This window comes from Uncinocarpus reesii, genomic scaffold (assembly GCF_000003515.1).
Source record: "Uncinocarpus reesii 1704 scaffold_5 genomic scaffold, whole genome shotgun sequence".
Classification (NCBI taxonomy): domain Eukaryota; kingdom Fungi; phylum Ascomycota; class Eurotiomycetes; order Onygenales; family Onygenaceae; genus Uncinocarpus; species Uncinocarpus reesii.
Genome location: NW_003052496.1, coordinates 215,329 through 234,263, shown reverse-complemented (window position 1 = coordinate 234,263; position 18,935 = coordinate 215,329). Strand labels below are relative to the sequence as shown.

Genomic DNA, 18,935 nt, shown 5'->3' with positions numbered 1-18,935 from the left:
CTCCAGACAGCGAAAAACTCGAGCTAAAGCCCATGGCAGGTCGCAAGTGAGGCAAGACTCCGACAAACCTCCTTTCATCAACCTCGTCAGTCCTCCCAACAGTCACAACCGCGCAGAGATATCGCGTTTCGTATCGTGATATCTCTCTTGGCATCCGCATATTCGAATACATCGGCGATTTCGCTCGTCCGCAGTCAGGTGTCGCGTCCGGAGACGGCTGGGAACTTCGAACAGGTTTTCAGGCCGCCCTTGTGGCAGGGTCTGCCAAAGGGCCGACAGCAGGCCAAATTCCACGGTTATCGGCTTCATCGCTGTGAAGCGCCTGTCTTTAACGTCTTCTTCACGATTTGCCGGCCAAACAAAACTGAGCCACCCCGGCGCCAGTTTGACTACATCAAGACCTCTGTGTTCGGCAAGTTTCTGTCCGCCAACTTCTCAACAACGGAAGAGTCTTCATCATCAGCATCATGGCGTCCGTAAAGTTTCCGTTTTCCAAAGCGCCTTTGCGCACTATCAAGGAAATCCAGTTCGGCCTTCTCTCCCCAGAAGAGATCAAGAGAATGAGTGTTGTTCATGTGGAATATCCTGAAACTATGGTTAGTCTACATTGTTGAATAAACACCATTTTATGAGATAGTACTAATATAGTATGCATTACAGGATGATGCAAGGCAGCGACCCAGAGAAAAAGGATTAAATGACCCGCGACTTGGTACCATTGATCGAAATTGGCGTTGTGCGACCTGTGAAGAGGGTATCAATGATTGCCCAGGTCATTTCGGTCATATTGAACTATCTACACCAGTTTTCCACATTGGTACGTGTTTGTTATTCTGACACTTCTGGCTTCTAACCTGCTAATACTGTGCGACAGGTTTCTTGACTAAGATCAAGAAGCTCTTGGAGACTGTTTGCCACAATTGTGGAAAGATCAAGGCCAACACGGTTAGTCATCCCTTCTGGGATGGCAAAATCTGAACTGGCGATTGTTGCTGACATGTTTCTACTCATCCAGAATGACCAGAAATACCTAGATGGTCTCCGCTTTCGCGACCCTAAACGGCGCTTCGACGCGATTTGGCGATTATCAAAGGATGTTCTTATATGTGAAGCTGATCCTCCTGAAGAAGATGAACCGTTTGGCAAGGAAAGCGCCAAGATGCCCAAAGGCCATGGCGGATGCGGAAATGCACAGCCTCAAATCCGAAAAGAAGGCATTAGTCTTGTCGGCACGTGGAAGCCCAATAAGATGAGGGATATAATGGATGATACCGACATTCAACAACCGGAGAAGAAACAAATCACGCCTCAGATGGCTCTGAATATATTCAGGAACATTTCGGAAGAGGATGTACGGATTTTGGGTTTGAGCAATGATTATGCTAGACCAGAGTGGATGATTATTACCGTACTTCCAGTCCCTCCTCCACCGGTTCGCCCCAGTGTTCTTGTGGGTGGAAGTTCTGGCGGGCAGCGAGGCGAAGACCATTTGACCTATAAACTGGCTGAAATCGTCCGTGCCAACCAACATGTTACCCGCTGCTGACAGGAAGGATCACCTGAACACGTCGTCCGGGAGTTCGAGTCCACTATTACAATACCACGTTGCAACGTACATGGATAATGATATTGCTGGGCAACCCCAGGCCTATGCAGAAATCAAACCGCCCGGTCAAAGCTATTCGTGGGCGTCTAAAGGGGAAAGAAGGCCGGTTGAGACAAAACTTGATGGGCAAACGTGTTGACTTCTCAGCCCGTACCGTTATCACTGGTGACCCCAACCTATCTTTAGATGAGGTTGGAGTTCCGGTCAGCATTGCACAGACTTTGACATACCCGGAGGTTGTCACTCCTTACAATATCAATAAGTTAGGTCAGCTTGTCGACAATGGCCCCGACATTCACCCTGGAGCGCGTTATGTGATCCGTAGCTCTGGAGAACGCATTGATCTCCGACATCACAAAGGTGGTGGCGGCCGGAATTTCTTGCAATGGGGTTGGAAGGTTGAGCGTCATCTCATGGACGGAGATGTCATCTTGTTCAATCGTCAACCCTCCTTGCATAAAGAATCCATGATGGCTCACCGTGTTCGAGTTATGCCATACTCCACATTCCGTTTGAATTTGTCTGTTACAACTCCCTACAACGCTGATTTTGATGGTGATGAAATGAACTTGCACGTTCCACAAAGTGAAGAAGCCCGTGCAGAGCTTAGCCAGCTCTGTTTGGTTCCCTTGAATATCGTCTCGCCGCAAAGAAATGGGCCGTTAATGGGTATTGTTCAGGATACACTTTGTGGTATCTACAAAATTTGCCGCCGTGATGTCTTTTTGACAAAAGAGCAAGTGATGAACATTATGCTCTGGGTTCCGGAATGGGATGGGGTGCTCCCACAACCCGCAATCTTGAAACCCCGCCCGAGATGGACTGGCAAACAGATAATCAGTATGGTTCTGCCGTCTGGCCTTAATCTTCTGCGCGTGGATCGTGATCGAGTGCCCTTATCTGAGAAATTCTCGCCCTTAACCGATTCAGGCCTTTTAGTGCATGGTGGCGAGCTAATGTACGGAATGTTTTCTAAAAAGACTGTTGGTGCAACCGGTGGTGGTATTGTGCACACCATTTACAACGAGTATGGCCCAGACGTTTGTATGAACTTTTTCAATGGCGCCCAAACTGTGGTCAACTACTGGTTACTGCATAACGGATTCAGCATCGGTATTGGTGATACAATCCCGGATCTTGCTACTATTCAAAAGATCGAGGAAGCCGTTCGCATTCGGAAAGAAGAAGTCGACTCGATTACTGCCAGCGCAACAGAGAATACACTTGAACCACTTCCTGGTATGAGTGTTCGAGAAACGTTTGAAAGCAAAGTCTCTCGGGCACTCAACAATGCTCGTGATGAAGCAGGTACTGAGACTGAAAAGAGCCTGAAAGATTTGAACAATGCAGTACAGATGGCGCGCTCTGGATCCAAAGGATCAACAATCAATATTTCCCAGATGACAGCCGTTGTTGGGCAGCAGTCCGTTGAGGGAAAGCGTATTCCATTTGGGTTCAAGTATCGCACATTACCCCATTTCACGAAGGACGATTACTCCCCAGAATCCCGTGGGTTCGTAGAGAATTCTTACCTACGTGGATTGACACCAACTGAATTCTTCTTCCACGCTATGGCTGGTCGAGAGGGTCTCATTGATACCGCCGTGAAAACTGCTGAAACTGGTTATATCCAGCGAAAACTCGTGAAAGCTTTGGAAGAGGTGATGGTCAAGTATGATGGCACCGTTCGCAATTCGCTTGGTGATGTTATACAGTTCCTGTATGGAGAAGATGGCCTGGATGGCGCATTCATCGAGAACCAACGCGTTGATGTTATTAAATGCTCTGATGAGCAATTCCGCAATAGGTTCCGTATCGATCTTATGGATCCTGAGAAGTCGCTTTCTCCCGAAATTCTCGAACAAGCTACGGAGATAACTGGTGACATAGAAGTGCAACGTTACCTCGACGAAGAATGGGAGCAATTGCAAAAGGACAGAGTATTTTTACGTTCTGCTGCAAAAGAGGACGAAGAAATGATGCAATTGCCAATCAACGTCCAGCGGATCTTAGAATCTGCCAAAACCACCTTTAGAATTCGTGAGGGAACCATTAGCGATCTGCATCCTGCAGAAGTCATTCCTCAAGTACAAGCATTACTTGAGCGTTTGGTTGTTGTCCGTGGGGATGATATTATATCAAAGGAAGCGCAAGAGAACGCCACCTTACTTTTCAAGGCTCAACTCCGCTCCAGATTGGCATTTAAGCGCCTGGTTGTGGAATATTCATTGAACAAGCTTGCCTTCCAACATGTGCTCGGCGCTATCGAAAGTCGATTCGCGAAAGCGGCAGCCAATCCAGGTGAAATGGTCGGCGTATTGGCAGCGCAATCTATTGGAGAGCCTGCAACACAGATGACATTGAACACTTTCCATTTCGCTGGTGTATCTTCAAAGAACGTTACACTTGGTGTCCCTCGTTTAAAAGAAATTCTGAACGTTGCCACCAATATCAAAACGCCATCCATGACTGTTTACCAAGACCCTTCTCGTGCAATGGACAAAGAGTCCGCCAAACAGCTTCGCAGCATTGTCGAACATACAAGCTTAAGATCGGTGACAGAAGCAACTGAAATCTACTATGATCCTGATATTCAGTCAACTGTGATTGAGAATGACCTTGACATGGTTGAGTCTTACTTCATTATACCAGAAGATGTCATGGACGATTCATCCCGTCAGTCGAAATGGCTACTCCGTATCATTTTGAGCCGTCCGAAATTACTTGACAAAGGACTTACTGTTCAGGATGTTGCGATGAAGATTAAAGAATCTTATCCTTCGGACATTGCGGTTATCTTCAGTGACAACAACGCTGACGAACAGGTCATTCGAATTCGCCAAATTCAAGACCCCAAACAGGATGAGGATGATGACGATACTGAATATGATGTAACATTGAAAAAGCTGGAATCACATCTACTTGATACACTTACTCTTCGTGGTGTAGCAGGAGTTGAACGTGCCTTCATCAATGAAAAGTCCCGGGTCCGCCAGGTTGAAGACGGTTCACTTTACAAGAGCGCCGAGGATCCTCAGTGCAAGGAATGGGTGCTTGAAACTAGCGGATCCGCCCTCGGCGATGTCCTAGCACTTCCAGGAGTCGATTCTACCCGAACGTATTCCAATCAGTTCATTGAGATTCTCGAGGTTTTCGGGATCGAAGCGACACGAACTGCTCTCTTACGAGAACTCACCCAAGTGCTGGCGTTCGACGGTTCATATGTCAACCATCGTCATCTCGCTCTACTCTGTGATGTCATGACTTCGAGAGGATTCCTCATGGCTGTCACCAGACACGGTATCAATCGCGCGGATACTGGAGCTTTGATGAGATGCTCCTTCGAAGAGACTGTGGAAATTTTGCTTGATGCCGCAGCGTTTGCTGAGCTCGATGACTGCCGGGGCGTTTCCGAGAATCTTATCCTAGGCCAAATGGCACCTGCGGGTACTGGTGAATTCGATGTTTACCTTGACCAGACCATGCTTATGGGAGTTGTATCCAATAATGCAGGTCTGGTTACTATGGGTAATGTGGACAAGGGATTGATTTCTGATGGTGCGGCAACCCAATACGACAGTGGTTCTCCAATGCAAGAGAATATGTACATTAGCTCGCCCGATCCTGATTCACAGTTCTCTCCGATCGGACAAACCGGATCGGAAACTCCAGCGGGATTCACTGAATACCAACCACCAGGTTTTGGTGGCTTTAGCCCTGCTGGAGCAAGAAGCCCGGGAGGTGGTTATTCGCCAACCAGTCCTTTTAACACCAGTCCAACGTCTCCTGGATATTCTCCCTCCTCTGGTTACTCCCCAACTTCTCCTGGCATGGGTATAACCAGCCCGCGGTTCATGACTTCTCCGGGATTCTCTCCAGCAAGCCCTAGCTTCGCCCCTACATCACCAGCCTATTCTCCCACTTCCCCCGGCTATGGACAGGCTCAATCTCCCACTTCTCCTTCATATTCACCTACCTCTCCCGGATTCTCCCCAACCTCTCCAAGCTACAGTCCTACATCACCAAGCTTCAGCCCAGCTTCCCCTGCATTCAGTCCTACCTCACCGAGTTACAGTCCAACTAGCCCTGCGCTTGGTGGAGTTACTGGCAGGCACCTCTCACCAACTTCACCGACATCTCCGAAATACACTCCTACCTCACCTGGTTGGTCGCCTACCAGCCCAGACGCTTATTCACCAACGTCTCCAAACTTCGCTGGTTCTCCGACTTCTCCAGGGTGGTCCTTACTTCCCCCAGGTTACAGCCCAACGTCCCCTACTTACAATCCAAACGTAAGTTGAGAGCCGACTTCATTGGAAACTTGATTACTTATGACTTCACAGATCTCCGCGCCAGTAAAGTTAACGCTTGGCTTATCTGACGTTTTGTTCCCAATATACCCCTATCTATCGACGACCCCAAAGTACCTTTGTACCACCAGTTGCCTTTTTTATCCCGTACGGGCATTTAGGCCTATGTCGCATGTGTGACTGGATTTTTGCTGTTAATTGGTTACTCTTTCTATTATCTGGAGAGCCTGTGCTACTGGGCTTGTACTCTTTTCTCTATGGTCAACTACCAAAGAATGGCTCAGGTTTGTTTTTCTTCGCGTTTTCTAACGTTTGCTTACCCTCTTCCCCCTCATTGACTACGGAAACATAATGACTCGGAGATACTTGGCTGCGAAGTGAAGGGAAAAGGGATACCGGCAAAACCCAAAAATAAATGAGAAAAATATTTAATGCATCCACTATTTCTGTTTAGATTGTTGGCAGCCACACGGTGAAGTACTAGCAAGGCGTTGGAGCTGCTTTGAAAATTCCTTGGGCCTGTGCTGCTTTTTGATTCCAGCTGGCGGTCAATCAGACCTGCTTCCATTACATGTTTAATAGTTCGTTTTGTACCTAAAGTTAGCTAGTCCTTTAGGACGGAACTCTAGAATACGTATAAGAATGGATATGCAATTTGAGTGGATAATTAATCATGGCTTATGATGCTAAGCATCGAGGATGGGAGACAGTCCTGCCTCCGTCTGGACCCCCTGAGCCTCGTGTAGATACTACCTTAATATAAAATGTTTATACCAGTCACTCTAGACCATCCAATAGTCGTCCATCGCCTCATAGTTTTGCGGTCAGAAAGTCTGTGTTCTTATCACTTGGAAGGATCAACTTTGAAGCCTGCTAATATGAGCATCACAACCCGGTCTCCCTGGACTACATATATATATAACCGGCGAGTTTGCCGTCCATGTTCGGGGCAGGTTATAAATATCCTAATTCAATGGAACAATCAACTTCAAGAGTGAGTGATTCTCGCTTTCCGTCACTTTTTATGATACAAACACAACCTTGAAACTCACAGGTATGTACTTGACCATGAGTCTATAGACTAGGAACGCTGGAATAAACCGATAATCCCAAGGCGACAAGTCTTGCTGGTTGCAAGGCCGTTGAACCACCTGATAACTCGCTGAAATGCCAATCATCAAAAAATCACGAAGTTCGCCAGGCCCAATTGTCCCGAAGGACTTAACTCCATAGACATAACGCGCTTCATGCAACTGATATCCATATAACCATATAAGAATAAACTTAAAGTCTTCACAATCACCGCCGGGATAGAACCAGTCACTGACGCCTCTCATAAAGGCTCAAATTCTGGATTGGAATATTTCTGTTTTTAACGTCACCTTCATCCTCAGATTCGTATCCCAGCATCGACTCCGCCGGATCACCGGATGCGATAGACCCGCGAGAAATATAACTCTCGCCCATTTCATGCACATCGTCTTCGTCATCATATTGATCGCTGCCCCCGTCCTCGCTAGGCAGGTTGTCATCTTCTGGTTCGTTATCTTCGTCGCTGTCCGTAACCGAAAAATCTTCCAAGTCCCCAGGGCTATCTCTCCAGTATCGAAAATCGGTGAAATCTTCGCCACCCTCTTGTACTAGCAAGCTTACCGGCGGAAAAAAGTGATCGACCAATTCCCTCATGGAGACGTAACTACTCCTGTATTTGTTCAGGCTGAGAAGGTCTATATTGACCTCTGCATTGGAATTGATGGTAAATATTCTGGTAGAGGGAATGTTAACCGACCGATAACTCAAGGCGTCTGTGAGGCGGTTGCCAAATCCGGCATAGAAAGGGTTCTTTCGACCCTTAAACAGGTTTAAAATGTCGCGAAGACAGGCCATTTTGAAAACTTCTGGCTTTCGCAAATAGATCTCACGGCGTAGGGCAGCAATTGTACGGTCAGGGCTCATGATAACTGGCCCTTTGGGAACCTTATAACCTTCTTGCACGATCCCACTGAGATACGCTCGTGTAGTGTCGGCCTGACCAGTTGAACGGCTTGTCAAATACATGATGTTATACCCATTATTTACGATATCCGTATAAAGTTTTGCGACCCCAATATGGGTCCAATCGCGGCCGATCATGTTCAGGACGTGTCCTAAGGCATCTGACCTACAGAGTGGTTAAACTACTGCGGGAACATTTCCAGGGTTGAAACTTACTTTGTAATGGTCCCGTCTATATCGGAGATCACAATGGGTGTCTTATAGTTCCATAAATACATTGTAGCCGGACACGTCGCGCGATTTACCGTAAAACTCATAGGGTTGGCGCCAGGTTTGAGATCCAGAGCTTTGAGCTGATCGCTTGTTAATCGGAGAGTTTTGGCATAGTTTCTCGTCTGATCATCAGTTACAGAATCACCTGTGGGCGTTTGTGGTGGGGTGGGATAAGCACCCTGTATATCGGATTGAGAACGATGATGCCGTTGGTTATGCATGCCCATCGTTTGCTCATTATCACTGTGATAGCCGGGCTCCGATATGGTCTCACCAGTCAATGGGTGAGTGTTTGGAAGATCGTTGAATGTCGCCCGACGAGTAGCAGCCTCCTTAGCTTCTTCGCTACTATATATCCAGAGATTGCCATGCTCGTCAGCGCCTATTAGTGCACCAATATCATAGTGTCCCTCCAATTCCTCTGCCAAAAGCTTTCGAGCAATTAGCTCTGCCCGTAAGGCGTCCTCATCGCTACTCTTATAACCTGTCATATCAAGCATTAAGTCCCCGGTTTCAGTCACTTTTGACGGGATATTCGAAACCTCAAGTTTCTTTGAGAGCGATACTGCACGGGAATATGCTTCTTGAGCTGAGACAGGTGGGGGGCTTTGGGACCGTTGCGAACTCGGCGAATTCTTCTCGGGATTAAAAGCTGAAGTAGGCGGTGAAAGGCGAGCGGCATCAAGGTCAGCAGTAGTTCCAGCCCTCAAGCGCGTTTGATGTGGCAGAGATAATATATCGGAAGCCGGGGTGGAGGACCGGTCCAGCCACCGCTGGTTGTCGTCAAGCGATTGTGAGGTCGTAGCTAGGATATCTGTGCTAAACGTCAATATGAGTGCAGAAGAGGAGTAATACTCGACGCAAGAGTAATACCGGAGTTTATTTTCTCCCTTAATATTGGCACAGTAGGCTCAGTGGCACTTTTCGAGGGACTGTTCGGCCTACTCGAAGAAAGGTCCAAGAACTCGGGCTCCTGGAGAGAGGCGACGGGAATATCGGACTCGTTGGCAAAGTGTCTAGGGCTAGCGGCTGGTGATACAACAGGCGACGTTTGCAAAGATTCAGGAACCTTGCTTGCGGTTTCGAATACAAAGAAAGCTTCACCCCCTTCCCCGAGCTTCATAGCGTAGTTCTGCTTGACACCGTTTACGCAAAATTCCACCTGTCAAGCCGGTAAGCTTTCATGAACTCCGAATATATGTCCATCGATCATACCTTCTTTTCGTAGGGCCGGAGGAGGGAAAATTTGCCGAAGCGAACATGGAAGGGAGAGCACGCCAGCGTGCCTATATGGTGGGATTAGACTCAAATCAATTTTGTTGGTTATTCAAGGGCCTCACCATCTTCTTGTTCAATAACAATCACATCAATAGCTCCGCTAAGAGTGGCCGGGTTGATTGAATTCCATGTCTTCGAGACAGAGCCACTGATGCTTCTGACGTACTGCATTACTTTGAAACACGGCGCTTGGAGTGCGAAAAGAGAATCAGAACGACGTGAGTTTATAGAGGAGGCAGCAAAGCATGTATTATAAGCACAGTATGTCGAAGCTCGGGCACAGGCTGGTTATAGTAGACCGGGATGCCTCAGAGTCAAGGAACAAGAGCAAGTTCAGGCCGAGAATCGCATGTGACGCATTACTTCACGATCGGGTGGAGACGTTCTAACACGGCGCTGCTAACAGTCCGACTAGGATGATAGATATATCCACAAATGCAAACCAGAAAGGCGCCAGAGAAGCTTTAACGACAGGAATTCACGGCGGTTTGTTGGGAGCAATGCGAGGATGTCGTCGATTCAACAAAACGGCGGGTTGATCGAGGCTGATTTGAGGATTTGCCGCCTACCGAGCGTCTGACTAAGCAGCAGCCGCGGCAGCGTGTCTTTTGGGTAATTTTCTCCGGCGCTAATAGAGTTTAGGATTTAAAATAATCCGAAAACCAAATAATCAGTAGCTTACATAATGCTGAGCCGCGAACGTCCAGGCTCTGATTTTCGAACAGCCAAAACCTCATCCGGCCCGGCATTGCCTTGCAGTTGCGGGTGTGGATTCCGGGGATGTATGAGCCACTGCGTTTGGTGTCGGACACCTACCCGGGCGTGGTCCCTGGGGTAAAGGCCCAGGGCGTCATGACATTGTTGATAGCTGTGTCTATCCTGTGGGCACTGGTATGGTGAGCATGCGACAAACCCATTGCTGCGTAATCAATATGAAGAGCTTCTTTCCTAACGTGATGCTAGGCTGTCATATCGTGCTTACCAGGTCTGCGTGACTCCAAATGACGTCTTGGTCGACAAGTTGGGACTGGATATCCCTCCCACTCCAGAGGTGACACTGGAAGACATTGGGAGTCGAGAAATCCGTATTGCATGGAAGTATCCTGACTCGCATAATTCAATACATAAGCATGTGATTCAGGTGAATGGGATTAGAAGTTTGTATTCTCTGCCTGACTATTCTTGGCCGCTTCGGCTGACGGGTCTTCTGTTTAGTTGGCGAATCCAAACGCTCCGAAACCGCTGTCTCCATTTTAAATCTGCTTCCGGGGCATATCTATCACCTATGCGTTATTGCGATCAGTGCCGCTAATTTTCAAACTTCGAGTGCTATGTTGCATGTCCGAACAAGCCTCGATCCTTCCCAGAACGAACCCAGTGATGCCTGTGGTGGGCCATACATTCAGGCTTATGCGCCACGACCATCATCACTCATAGCGCCGTCGGCCCCGATAATGTCACGGGAGCATAGTTCTGGACCGGTTCAAAGCAAACGTACTACCAGTGGAAGAAAAGCTCCAGTCTCGACTTCTGCGCCTGAGTATACGGCAATAGGGGATGACAGTATCGTTGAGGATTCGGAAGATACCGTTGAGCAGCTTGCTGAACGACTCAAAAACTTGCAACAAGAGAACGACGCCTTAGCTAAACAAATTTCTCAGGATAAAAAAGAGTACGAATCGCTACTTCGGGAACTTGAGGAGCAGCGGAATGAGCTACGGCAACGGGTCAAAGAGAAGGACGAGGCTAGTAGTGATCTTCGGAAACATGTGAACAAACTGGAGAGCGTCAATCGCAGTGTCCAAAGTGAACGGAGTAAACGGGAAAAACTCCTTCAGCAAAAGGAAGCTGAGCGGAAAAAGCGCTCCGACGACATGAGACGATGGAGTGAAGGGATTATCGAAACGAAAAAACTGGTAGAAAGATTGCAGAAGGAAAAGGCGCAAACAGAAGACGAGTCGGAAAAGCGAATTGCGGACTATCGTGCCAAAATTTCCGATGAGCACCTTGGGATGAAGACTCTTGAGGAAGATATCAAAATGAAGGGAAGTCGCATTAAGTTGTTGGAGGAAGAAAGGCGGCGTCTTGAAGGTGGAGATAATGAGGAAACAAAGGAGTTAGATCGGCTGGAGCGGGAGCGGGATCGACGCTGGGAGGTCAAAATGGCCAACTTACGGGCTCAGTACACCTCTTTGATAAACGTGCACACTCAGGTTTGTTATGTTTACCTTGAGGCTTTGAACGTCCGACTAACCTAGTTTCAGGCTCAGCAACAGTATTACGAGGCCCAAGAACGCTTAAAGTGGATTTCTGCGCAACGCTCTAACCCAACCTTGCCCTATGTCCCCGTCCCAAACATGGATCTCGATATTGCACGAAGAGCCAATTCATACCGACGAAGCCGCCACCGGAGCTCTCTTACAAGCAATGTGTCGTCTCCTCTCGGCTACACTCTCGCTGATACTACTTGTCAAAATCCAAGTAGCTACAGGCAGCTCAGCACCGCGTCCCCAACGGTCCCCCCAACCTCCGCGTTTTTCAATATCAACAACGGAATGACCATTCCTGACCCTGCTGATCAGATGGGGTCGGTTCGCACGGAGCCAAGTAAACCTCCCATGAGTCCTAGAGCGGATGCCTTGCTTCCTTCGGACCTCCTTGGGGACGAAGATCAACCGCCTTCCTCTCCTCAAGAATCTACAGAGTTCCCAACCCTACCTGTTTCAACTGCTTCTTTCCAGAATCTATTTCCTACATCCCGTCGCCAGTCTCGTCTGCCAGTCACCCCCCCAGCTTATTCACGAGTCCCCGCGAAAGTTTAATTAATCTCCCGGAAAGCGAGCGTAAATCCATGCAAAAGGCAACGTCTCAAGCACCATCGGATGCTGCCCAAAGTGCTTCGCGGAAGTTATCTGGGCTATTCGGATTCAGTCGACAGCGAGGAAAGACAATGGCGGATGGACCTCTTCTTGGCTCCCTGAAGTCAGGACAAAGCCAATCATTCCCACGCAATATGGATCAGGACCTTGACCCAATAGGGACCCGTCGTCGGCGTTTGAGCTACACAGGCGGGTGGGCAAATCCAATGTCGACACTGTTTCCTCGCAGTTCAACAGGGAATGTCACCGCAGACAGTTCCTCCGACCGTTTACCTGCGTCACGCAAAGCTATGCTTCCAAGTTTCTTTACAACGGGCAAGTTCTCGTCCTCGGCTTCCGGAACCTTGGGTAAATCGGAGTCCAACGTCGGATACAATCAATTCAGCCCAAGCCACGATCCAATTGACCCATCTCTACTTGGGACCGTCCGTCGTGACTCGTTATCTCCTAGACCGGCTTCCACTTATTCCTTTGATAAATTCCTTCCACGGCCTACTTCTGATGTACAGCCGTTTGGTTGGCCGTCCTCCGACATGCATAGGAGCAGCCCTCTTAATGTAGATTGGTCCACTCCTGGAGGGGCATGGTCGCGTAGTCAGTCCCGCCGTCCATCCTTTCAACTCGGATCCTCGAACCATCTTCCACTGGGTTTACCCTCGGATATCGATTTTCTTGAGACCCAATATGAACCACAACGGCCAGTCCAAGCTCCAATTGGGACTCGACCTCCATCGTCACATCGCCCAATGACTCCTAAATTGAACCCTGCTGCACCGTCATTCAAGACTCTGTTCAATAAGAAGTCTGAGAAATCGAAGAGTAAAGATTCAGACGCTTCAAAGGGTCGTGAAGAGCTGCAGCTGGATACTTCACCGGGCGAGTCCCGACGATCAAAGGACGCAAGATCCATCCGCACCTCGGCTGCCGAATCTCGCGAATCCCTAGAACGTATCTCCTCCGGAACACCGTCCGAGGCCGTGAGCGCAAAGGAGTCGTTTATCCAAAAGATTACTCGCAAGGAGAGTTCGAGCAAATTCAACATGCCTTGAAAAGATCGAGCTGGTTTATTCTCTAGAAAGGGTGAATCTAGTGCTCAAGGGGACATAGACGATGATGGAACGAGCGAAATGCAACTAGGAAAGAGTGTTGATAGTGTCGTGTCAAGTGCACCATCGATTGAAAGGTCGAGTAAAGGCGGGTTTAACCTTAGCTTCAGGCGGAAACCGAAGAAATCTGAAAGGAGGAGCGAGAGTAGTGAGAGGGCGAGTGAAGCCAGCGAAGATGATGCTCCTGAAGATGTATGATTGAACATACGTTCTGTCCGGTATCCGTTGTAGCCACACATACTTGATGCTCAGTAGATAGCTCAACCCCATAACAATTATTGTTATGCTAAGATTTGCAATTGCATGCTGTAGTGACCGCTTTATACACCAAGGGATTGTGAGGTGGTCCAAAGAGACATGTCACTTCCGATGTTATAATAATCAGATTAATTTCTATCCCACTGAACTGAATTTGCGAGTGGCATATCCGCCTGATTGCTAACTACACCACACCACGTAGAAAACCGATTCCTAGAATTACTAAATGGCAAACTCAAAGTAATGATTCTATTAACCGCTTTGAATACCGTTTTCTGGCTAATCATCTAAGCAAAGGTACGAATATGTCAAGTCGTTTGAGCGGGATGACACGCTGCTCCCGAATACATGGATCGTCATCCGAATCGATGGACGAGGATTTCACAAGTCAGTCCCTCCAAGTGGCCAGACCTGAATCTAGCTGCTGGCTGCCTCGTGCGTCGTTATGCATTGATTGCCGCAAGATTTTGTCTGCTGGTCGCGCCGTGATGTCGCCTGCACTAGACGTGATTTCAGGACAGACATTTCTACTAGAAACTTTCTGTTGCGGTTTAGTTTGCTTAACCTATCAATAGGTTTTCCACGCGGTATCAATTTGAAAAGCCCAATGACGTTCGAGCCTTGAATTTGATGAACGCGGCGGCGAAAGAGGTCATGAGAGATCTTGCCGATTTGATCATCGCATACGGTGTCAGTGATGAATTCAGGTGTGTGCCAATGGGGCGAAGGATACAAGTCTCCTTGCTTATACATTATACACACAAAAGCTTCGTTTTCCACCGGACTTGTCAGCTATTCGAGAGGCGGGAGAGGTGAGTGTCTCCTAAACGTTTTGACAGCGGTGGCGGAGAGAAAGACCTGATTGCATTTTGCCCACCTGTGCTGGGCTGGCCCTCAATAGCAAATTAGTTTCTACCGTTGTTTCGACATTTACAGCGCATTATGTCCATAGATGGCCTGAGTTTTTCGCATCGACGCCATTAGAGCCAGGCTATTTACCTACCTTTGATGGCAGGGCGGTACAATATCCAAGTGTGCGCAATCTAAGAGACTATATGAGCTGGAGACAGGTCGATTGTAGGTTGCTGCTGCTGGCAGCGCGGTGGCCTCAAGTTTCGGTTGAAAGTGCAGGAGTATATATTAACAGTCTTTCAGGCCATATCAACAATCTATACAACACCACATTTTGGAACATGGTGCTCCGAGGATGCATGAGCAACACAGATGCAGAACAGGAGCTCAAGGTGGGCAGTTTTTTTACTGCTTGATATTAAAAGGGATTGAACTGAGCGTTCGACACAGGGAACTGTCTCATCAGATAAACATGAGATATTGTTTTCGAGGTTCGGTATAAATTATAACAACGAACCCGAGATGTTTAGGAAAGGGAGTGTGTTATATCGAGATGTGGGTTTTTTCCCCTTCAGGATATCGGTCTGAATGTGACCCAAAATTACTGAACGGGGAAATATCTATAGTTCGAGTTACAGGCCATAGAAGAAGCGCAGAGCCAATCACTAGGTGGCAGTGAAGATGATGACCAGCCGGAGCTTTCAAAGACCCAGCGGGAGAAGCAGAAAAAATTACAACGAAAAGCCGACATTGTAGTCGCCTACGTGGATATTATCAAGGATGAATTCTGGGAGCAGCGGCCATGGATATTGTCGAATAAAGCAGGAAAGCTGCGAGGAGGCTGATCGGCCACCACGAGAGTCTTGTTTAAAAAAGAGCAGATTGATACCAGTGGCATATTACACGATTATTTGGAGATACTGCACAATCATCCAAGTCAATGAACATTACTCGGAATAGAAATGGCTACAACTTGTAACGATGATCATAAGGGTATCTAAAGAAGCCTCGGGGGAAGGTAAAGAGCAAGACATCGGATCTATTTTGTGAAAAGTTGATGGTTTTTCGTCTCAGCAGAGTGTGAGCTTCAGGAGCTATATTCCCTCCTCCTGGTCTTCCTTCTTCTTGCGCTTTTTGCGGCTTCCGGACGTCCTGGTGGCTTCGACCGATGCATTCCTAGCTTCCTTTTTGGTCTTTTTCAGCTCCTTTCTTTTCCTCTTGGTATCCTCTTCGGATAACTGGGCATTGGCCACGCAGGGTTCTTTGCTTGCCATGCCGGTTTCTAAAGGTTCGGCGGATACATTTTCATTCCGCCTGTTCTTTGATTTCTTCTCCGACCGTTTCGTCCGCGATTCTACTTCGCTAGTCGAGGAGCCTTTGAATTCCTCCTTCGATTTCCGTTGCTTCTTTTCCCGCCGTATTCGCTCCGAAGTGTCGGCGCGCCCATCATCTTCCAAAGCTGCCTTCTTCCGCCTCTTCTTCTCCTTCTTCTCCTTTTTGCTATCCCGATCTTCATGCTCAAGCGTGCTCTCGTCCCGCTTTCTCTTCGTGCCATGAGCTTCACTACCAGCATCGACTCTAGTCCCAATCGTTCCCTTCATACCCTCACCCTTTACGAAGAACTTGTACAGCTCACTCCGCATGCCATTATTGCCATTATTGCTATTCTCCTCGCTCGTACTGGTGGCAGGCGATGCAGTCCCATCGTTCGCGATACCGCTCAGCGCCGCTTCAAAACCTCGTAGCCACCATTGATTCGTATGATCGTGAACCTTCTTCCCGATACCGTGGGTGTTCTTCTTCCGCGAGATGAGAATCGGCTTGGTGAGACCGAGGCCGGCGTGTGGGCCACCGGCACGGCGGGATGGGTTCAAAGGATTACCCGGGCCGGACCATCCCTGGCTAATTAAATAGGCCTTCGCATCCATATAAACGTATTCGCCGCTTGCAACCCTGGCTTTTATGTGGAGGGGATGGCCGGATGGCACTGTTTGCTACAGTGAAGACTGTGGTCCGTGGGATAAACGGGCAGATAAATCGCAATGGTGGATAGACGCCAAGGTCATCGTTCCCGCATCAATCGAGAGCCATGATTCCGCTAGAAGATCTGATAAGTTGGACGTAAATCTGGACACATTGATTTTTGCAGCTTTTCAAAGATTGTGGTTGACCGGGGTCCTTTGCTGACTAACCAGTCATGCCAAGCCTCGGCGGAATCAGCGTGGAGAGCAGTTATGGTATTCTGTACAGAGTAATTCCTAGGGAGTACCGCATAGTCATCCCGAGCACTCTATGCCATACTATGCGCTGTAGCCAGTCCAGGTCTGAAGCTCAGCTCTGCTTCGTACGTCGTTCTCCTAGCTATGCTTCTGTACGGGGTAGTGATTTTTGAATAGTTGATCAACTTGAGAGCAAGGTTTTGATAGAACTTTTGATTGCTCTAGGGCTAATTAACCAATTTTGGCAGCAAGTTTGTGGCTGATAACAATACAAATTAATGAGAACAGGATACAAAACAGGGAAAGAAATCTAGCACAATGCGACAGGTGCATCTTCCTGGCAAAACCCCAAATTAATCAGAAGCAAGGAATATTGCAAGTCAACCATCTTCAAACATAATAGTCCAGTTCTTTTAGCCGTGTTTCTTTAAGTCGACGTCTCGGGGCCCAGGTAGACCTGCTGGGGTAAATTTTGTATTCCAGTAAGAATCTCCGTCAGCTCGACAGTGATTCCTCACACAATAGTAGGCACTGCCAACGAAACCCTTATTAGGCGACTTGACCACCCGTGGTTTGCCATCTTTGAGACAGCCGTGACCAAGGCCGGGATCGTAATCTTTGACGGTGTAAGCGGTATGGGCAAGGGATACCCAGACACAAATTACATCTCCCGGCCCTCCATCGCAGTCTTGTGCTTCTCCAGTGGTGTACGATTCCTGGACCGAAAAACCGCCAGAGACCCAGCCCCCGATGCCTCCGGATATTGAGGATGTAATCGTGTGTTCATTGGCGTGATTCAGGGAGCAGGCGCCGTTTGTGCATGCTAACGGATTTGTCACTTGCATGTGCAAAAAGTGTTGATGAGGATCTCCGTCACCGACACGAATTGATGTGCGTTTCCCGCAAGTGTTGATGGGAGCGTCGAAAATTCTGGGGGCTTTTTCTTTCGGTGCCGGCAGAGAGTACGCTAGACCGACGACGGAAAGTATCGGCGTGATGGCGTTGAGGAGCCTGGATAAAAGCCATTAGTACGGAGTAGTGAATAGGGAGACAGGGTCGGTGCTGTACTTCATTGTGAATAAAGAAAGGATAAGGTGGTTGGATAAGGGCTTTCGTCTGGTTGCTGAATCTGATATCCATCAAATTTTTTGGGTTGAACTCCTCTATTTATGTTCTTTTTGTCTCTTTGCTCTCTGAGAGAACCCAGCCTGTTGACGGTATGAGATTGAGTTTATGCGCAACCCCTCATCATGCGATTCAAATTTGGAAGATGTCCTGGATATTGGCCCGGTGGGCGGTGATATGAACCTAGCACTGGCAGCAGCTCCGAGTCTGGTCAAGGCAAGGTTCTGTTCTCGCAAAGGCCCTTCCTCCTCCGTTGATTTTCGGGCATTCTCACATATCCAGCTAGGCTCCGTCACTTGCTCGATGAGACGCATGATGGCCAGATCAAAGGTAGAAAGTCATTTAAACCTTTGATTAATCTAAGTGTTGCGCGCAAAAATGGGCATGCAAAGGTTGAGTGCCTGGAAACAAGAGCAACAAAATCCGAGGATGTTTTAGAGAGGGTATCACACAGCGAGGAACCAACCAATAGTTGCCAGTTAGCAAATAGCTAACGAGTGAGCTACTCGGAGCTTTCTAGTGTAGATAGAATACAGTCTGGATAGTAATATAAATGACTAACTAACTATACGCGCTAGCCGCGTGCTTAAGTGGCTTGGCGCGTCGCGAAAAAGGCGCGTGTTGGCGTGTTTGATTAGTTAATCTAACTTCTCTCGCTGTTTACTCCAGCAACCACAAGAGGGCGGCGCAACAACGGAGCTCCCCCGGTTCTTTTCCGGCAAACATTTCTGCTTCTCTTCAGGCCTTGAGTTATCCAGCGATTTATCATCTGCCAACTGACATCCAAGTGCCACCGATACCCCTATTCGCCAATGGAGCCGACCCACAGCGGAAAAGCATCCCAGGTCCCTAAAGACGCCGGTTTCAAATCCCAATCTCCTCTTGATCCGCAGCGTCCTCATCCAACTCCTTCTACACACTCGGAATCCTCGTCCCGCTTACAATTATGCCGCGCCTACATCCTCTGCCAATCCCGTCTTACCAGATAGGGTCCAATCCTCTCTCTTGACTGTGGGGATGCGAGTTCGCAAAGC

The 18,935-nt window shown here is 48.2% G+C and overlaps 4 protein-coding genes across 4 annotated transcripts; 2 read left to right on the top strand and 2 right to left on the bottom strand.

Annotated features, from left to right (window-relative positions):
* Window positions 1-467: 467 nt before the first annotated feature.
* UREG_07095 (DNA-directed RNA polymerase II subunit RPB1) lies at window positions 468-6,096 on the top strand (the record flags this gene model as incomplete). The annotated part of the gene is made up of 6 exons (XM_002582276.1): window positions 468-596; window positions 661-817; window positions 875-945; window positions 1,016-1,513; window positions 1,657-5,898; window positions 5,950-6,096. 6 exons carry the CDS (start codon window positions 468-470, stop codon window positions 6,094-6,096), a joined length of 5,244 nt encoding a protein of 1,747 aa, XP_002582322.1.
* Window positions 6,097-7,236: 1,140 nt separating this feature from the next.
* UREG_07094 (nuclear elongation and deformation protein 1) lies at window positions 7,237-9,633 on the bottom strand (the record flags this gene model as incomplete). The annotated part of the gene is made up of 5 exons (XM_002582275.1): window positions 7,237-8,077; window positions 8,128-8,998; window positions 9,058-9,346; window positions 9,400-9,470; window positions 9,525-9,633. 5 exons carry the CDS (start codon window positions 9,631-9,633, stop codon window positions 7,237-7,239), a joined length of 2,181 nt encoding a protein of 726 aa, XP_002582321.1.
* A 609-nt stretch (window positions 9,634-10,242) lies between these two features.
* On the top strand, window positions 10,243-13,390 carry UREG_07093 (uncharacterized protein; the record flags this gene model as incomplete). The annotated part of the gene is made up of 5 exons (XM_002582274.1): window positions 10,243-10,358; window positions 10,426-10,619; window positions 10,678-11,675; window positions 11,721-12,049; window positions 12,280-13,390. 5 exons carry the CDS (start codon window positions 10,243-10,245, stop codon window positions 13,388-13,390), a joined length of 2,748 nt encoding a protein of 915 aa, XP_002582320.1.
* A 2,261-nt stretch (window positions 13,391-15,651) lies between these two features.
* On the bottom strand, window positions 15,652-18,215 carry UREG_07092 (uncharacterized protein; the record flags this gene model as incomplete). The annotated part of the gene is made up of 3 exons (XM_002582273.1): window positions 15,652-16,455; window positions 17,295-17,787; window positions 18,019-18,215. 3 exons carry the CDS (start codon window positions 18,213-18,215, stop codon window positions 15,652-15,654), a joined length of 1,494 nt encoding a protein of 497 aa, XP_002582319.1.
* Between the last annotated feature and the right edge of the window lie 720 nt (window positions 18,216-18,935).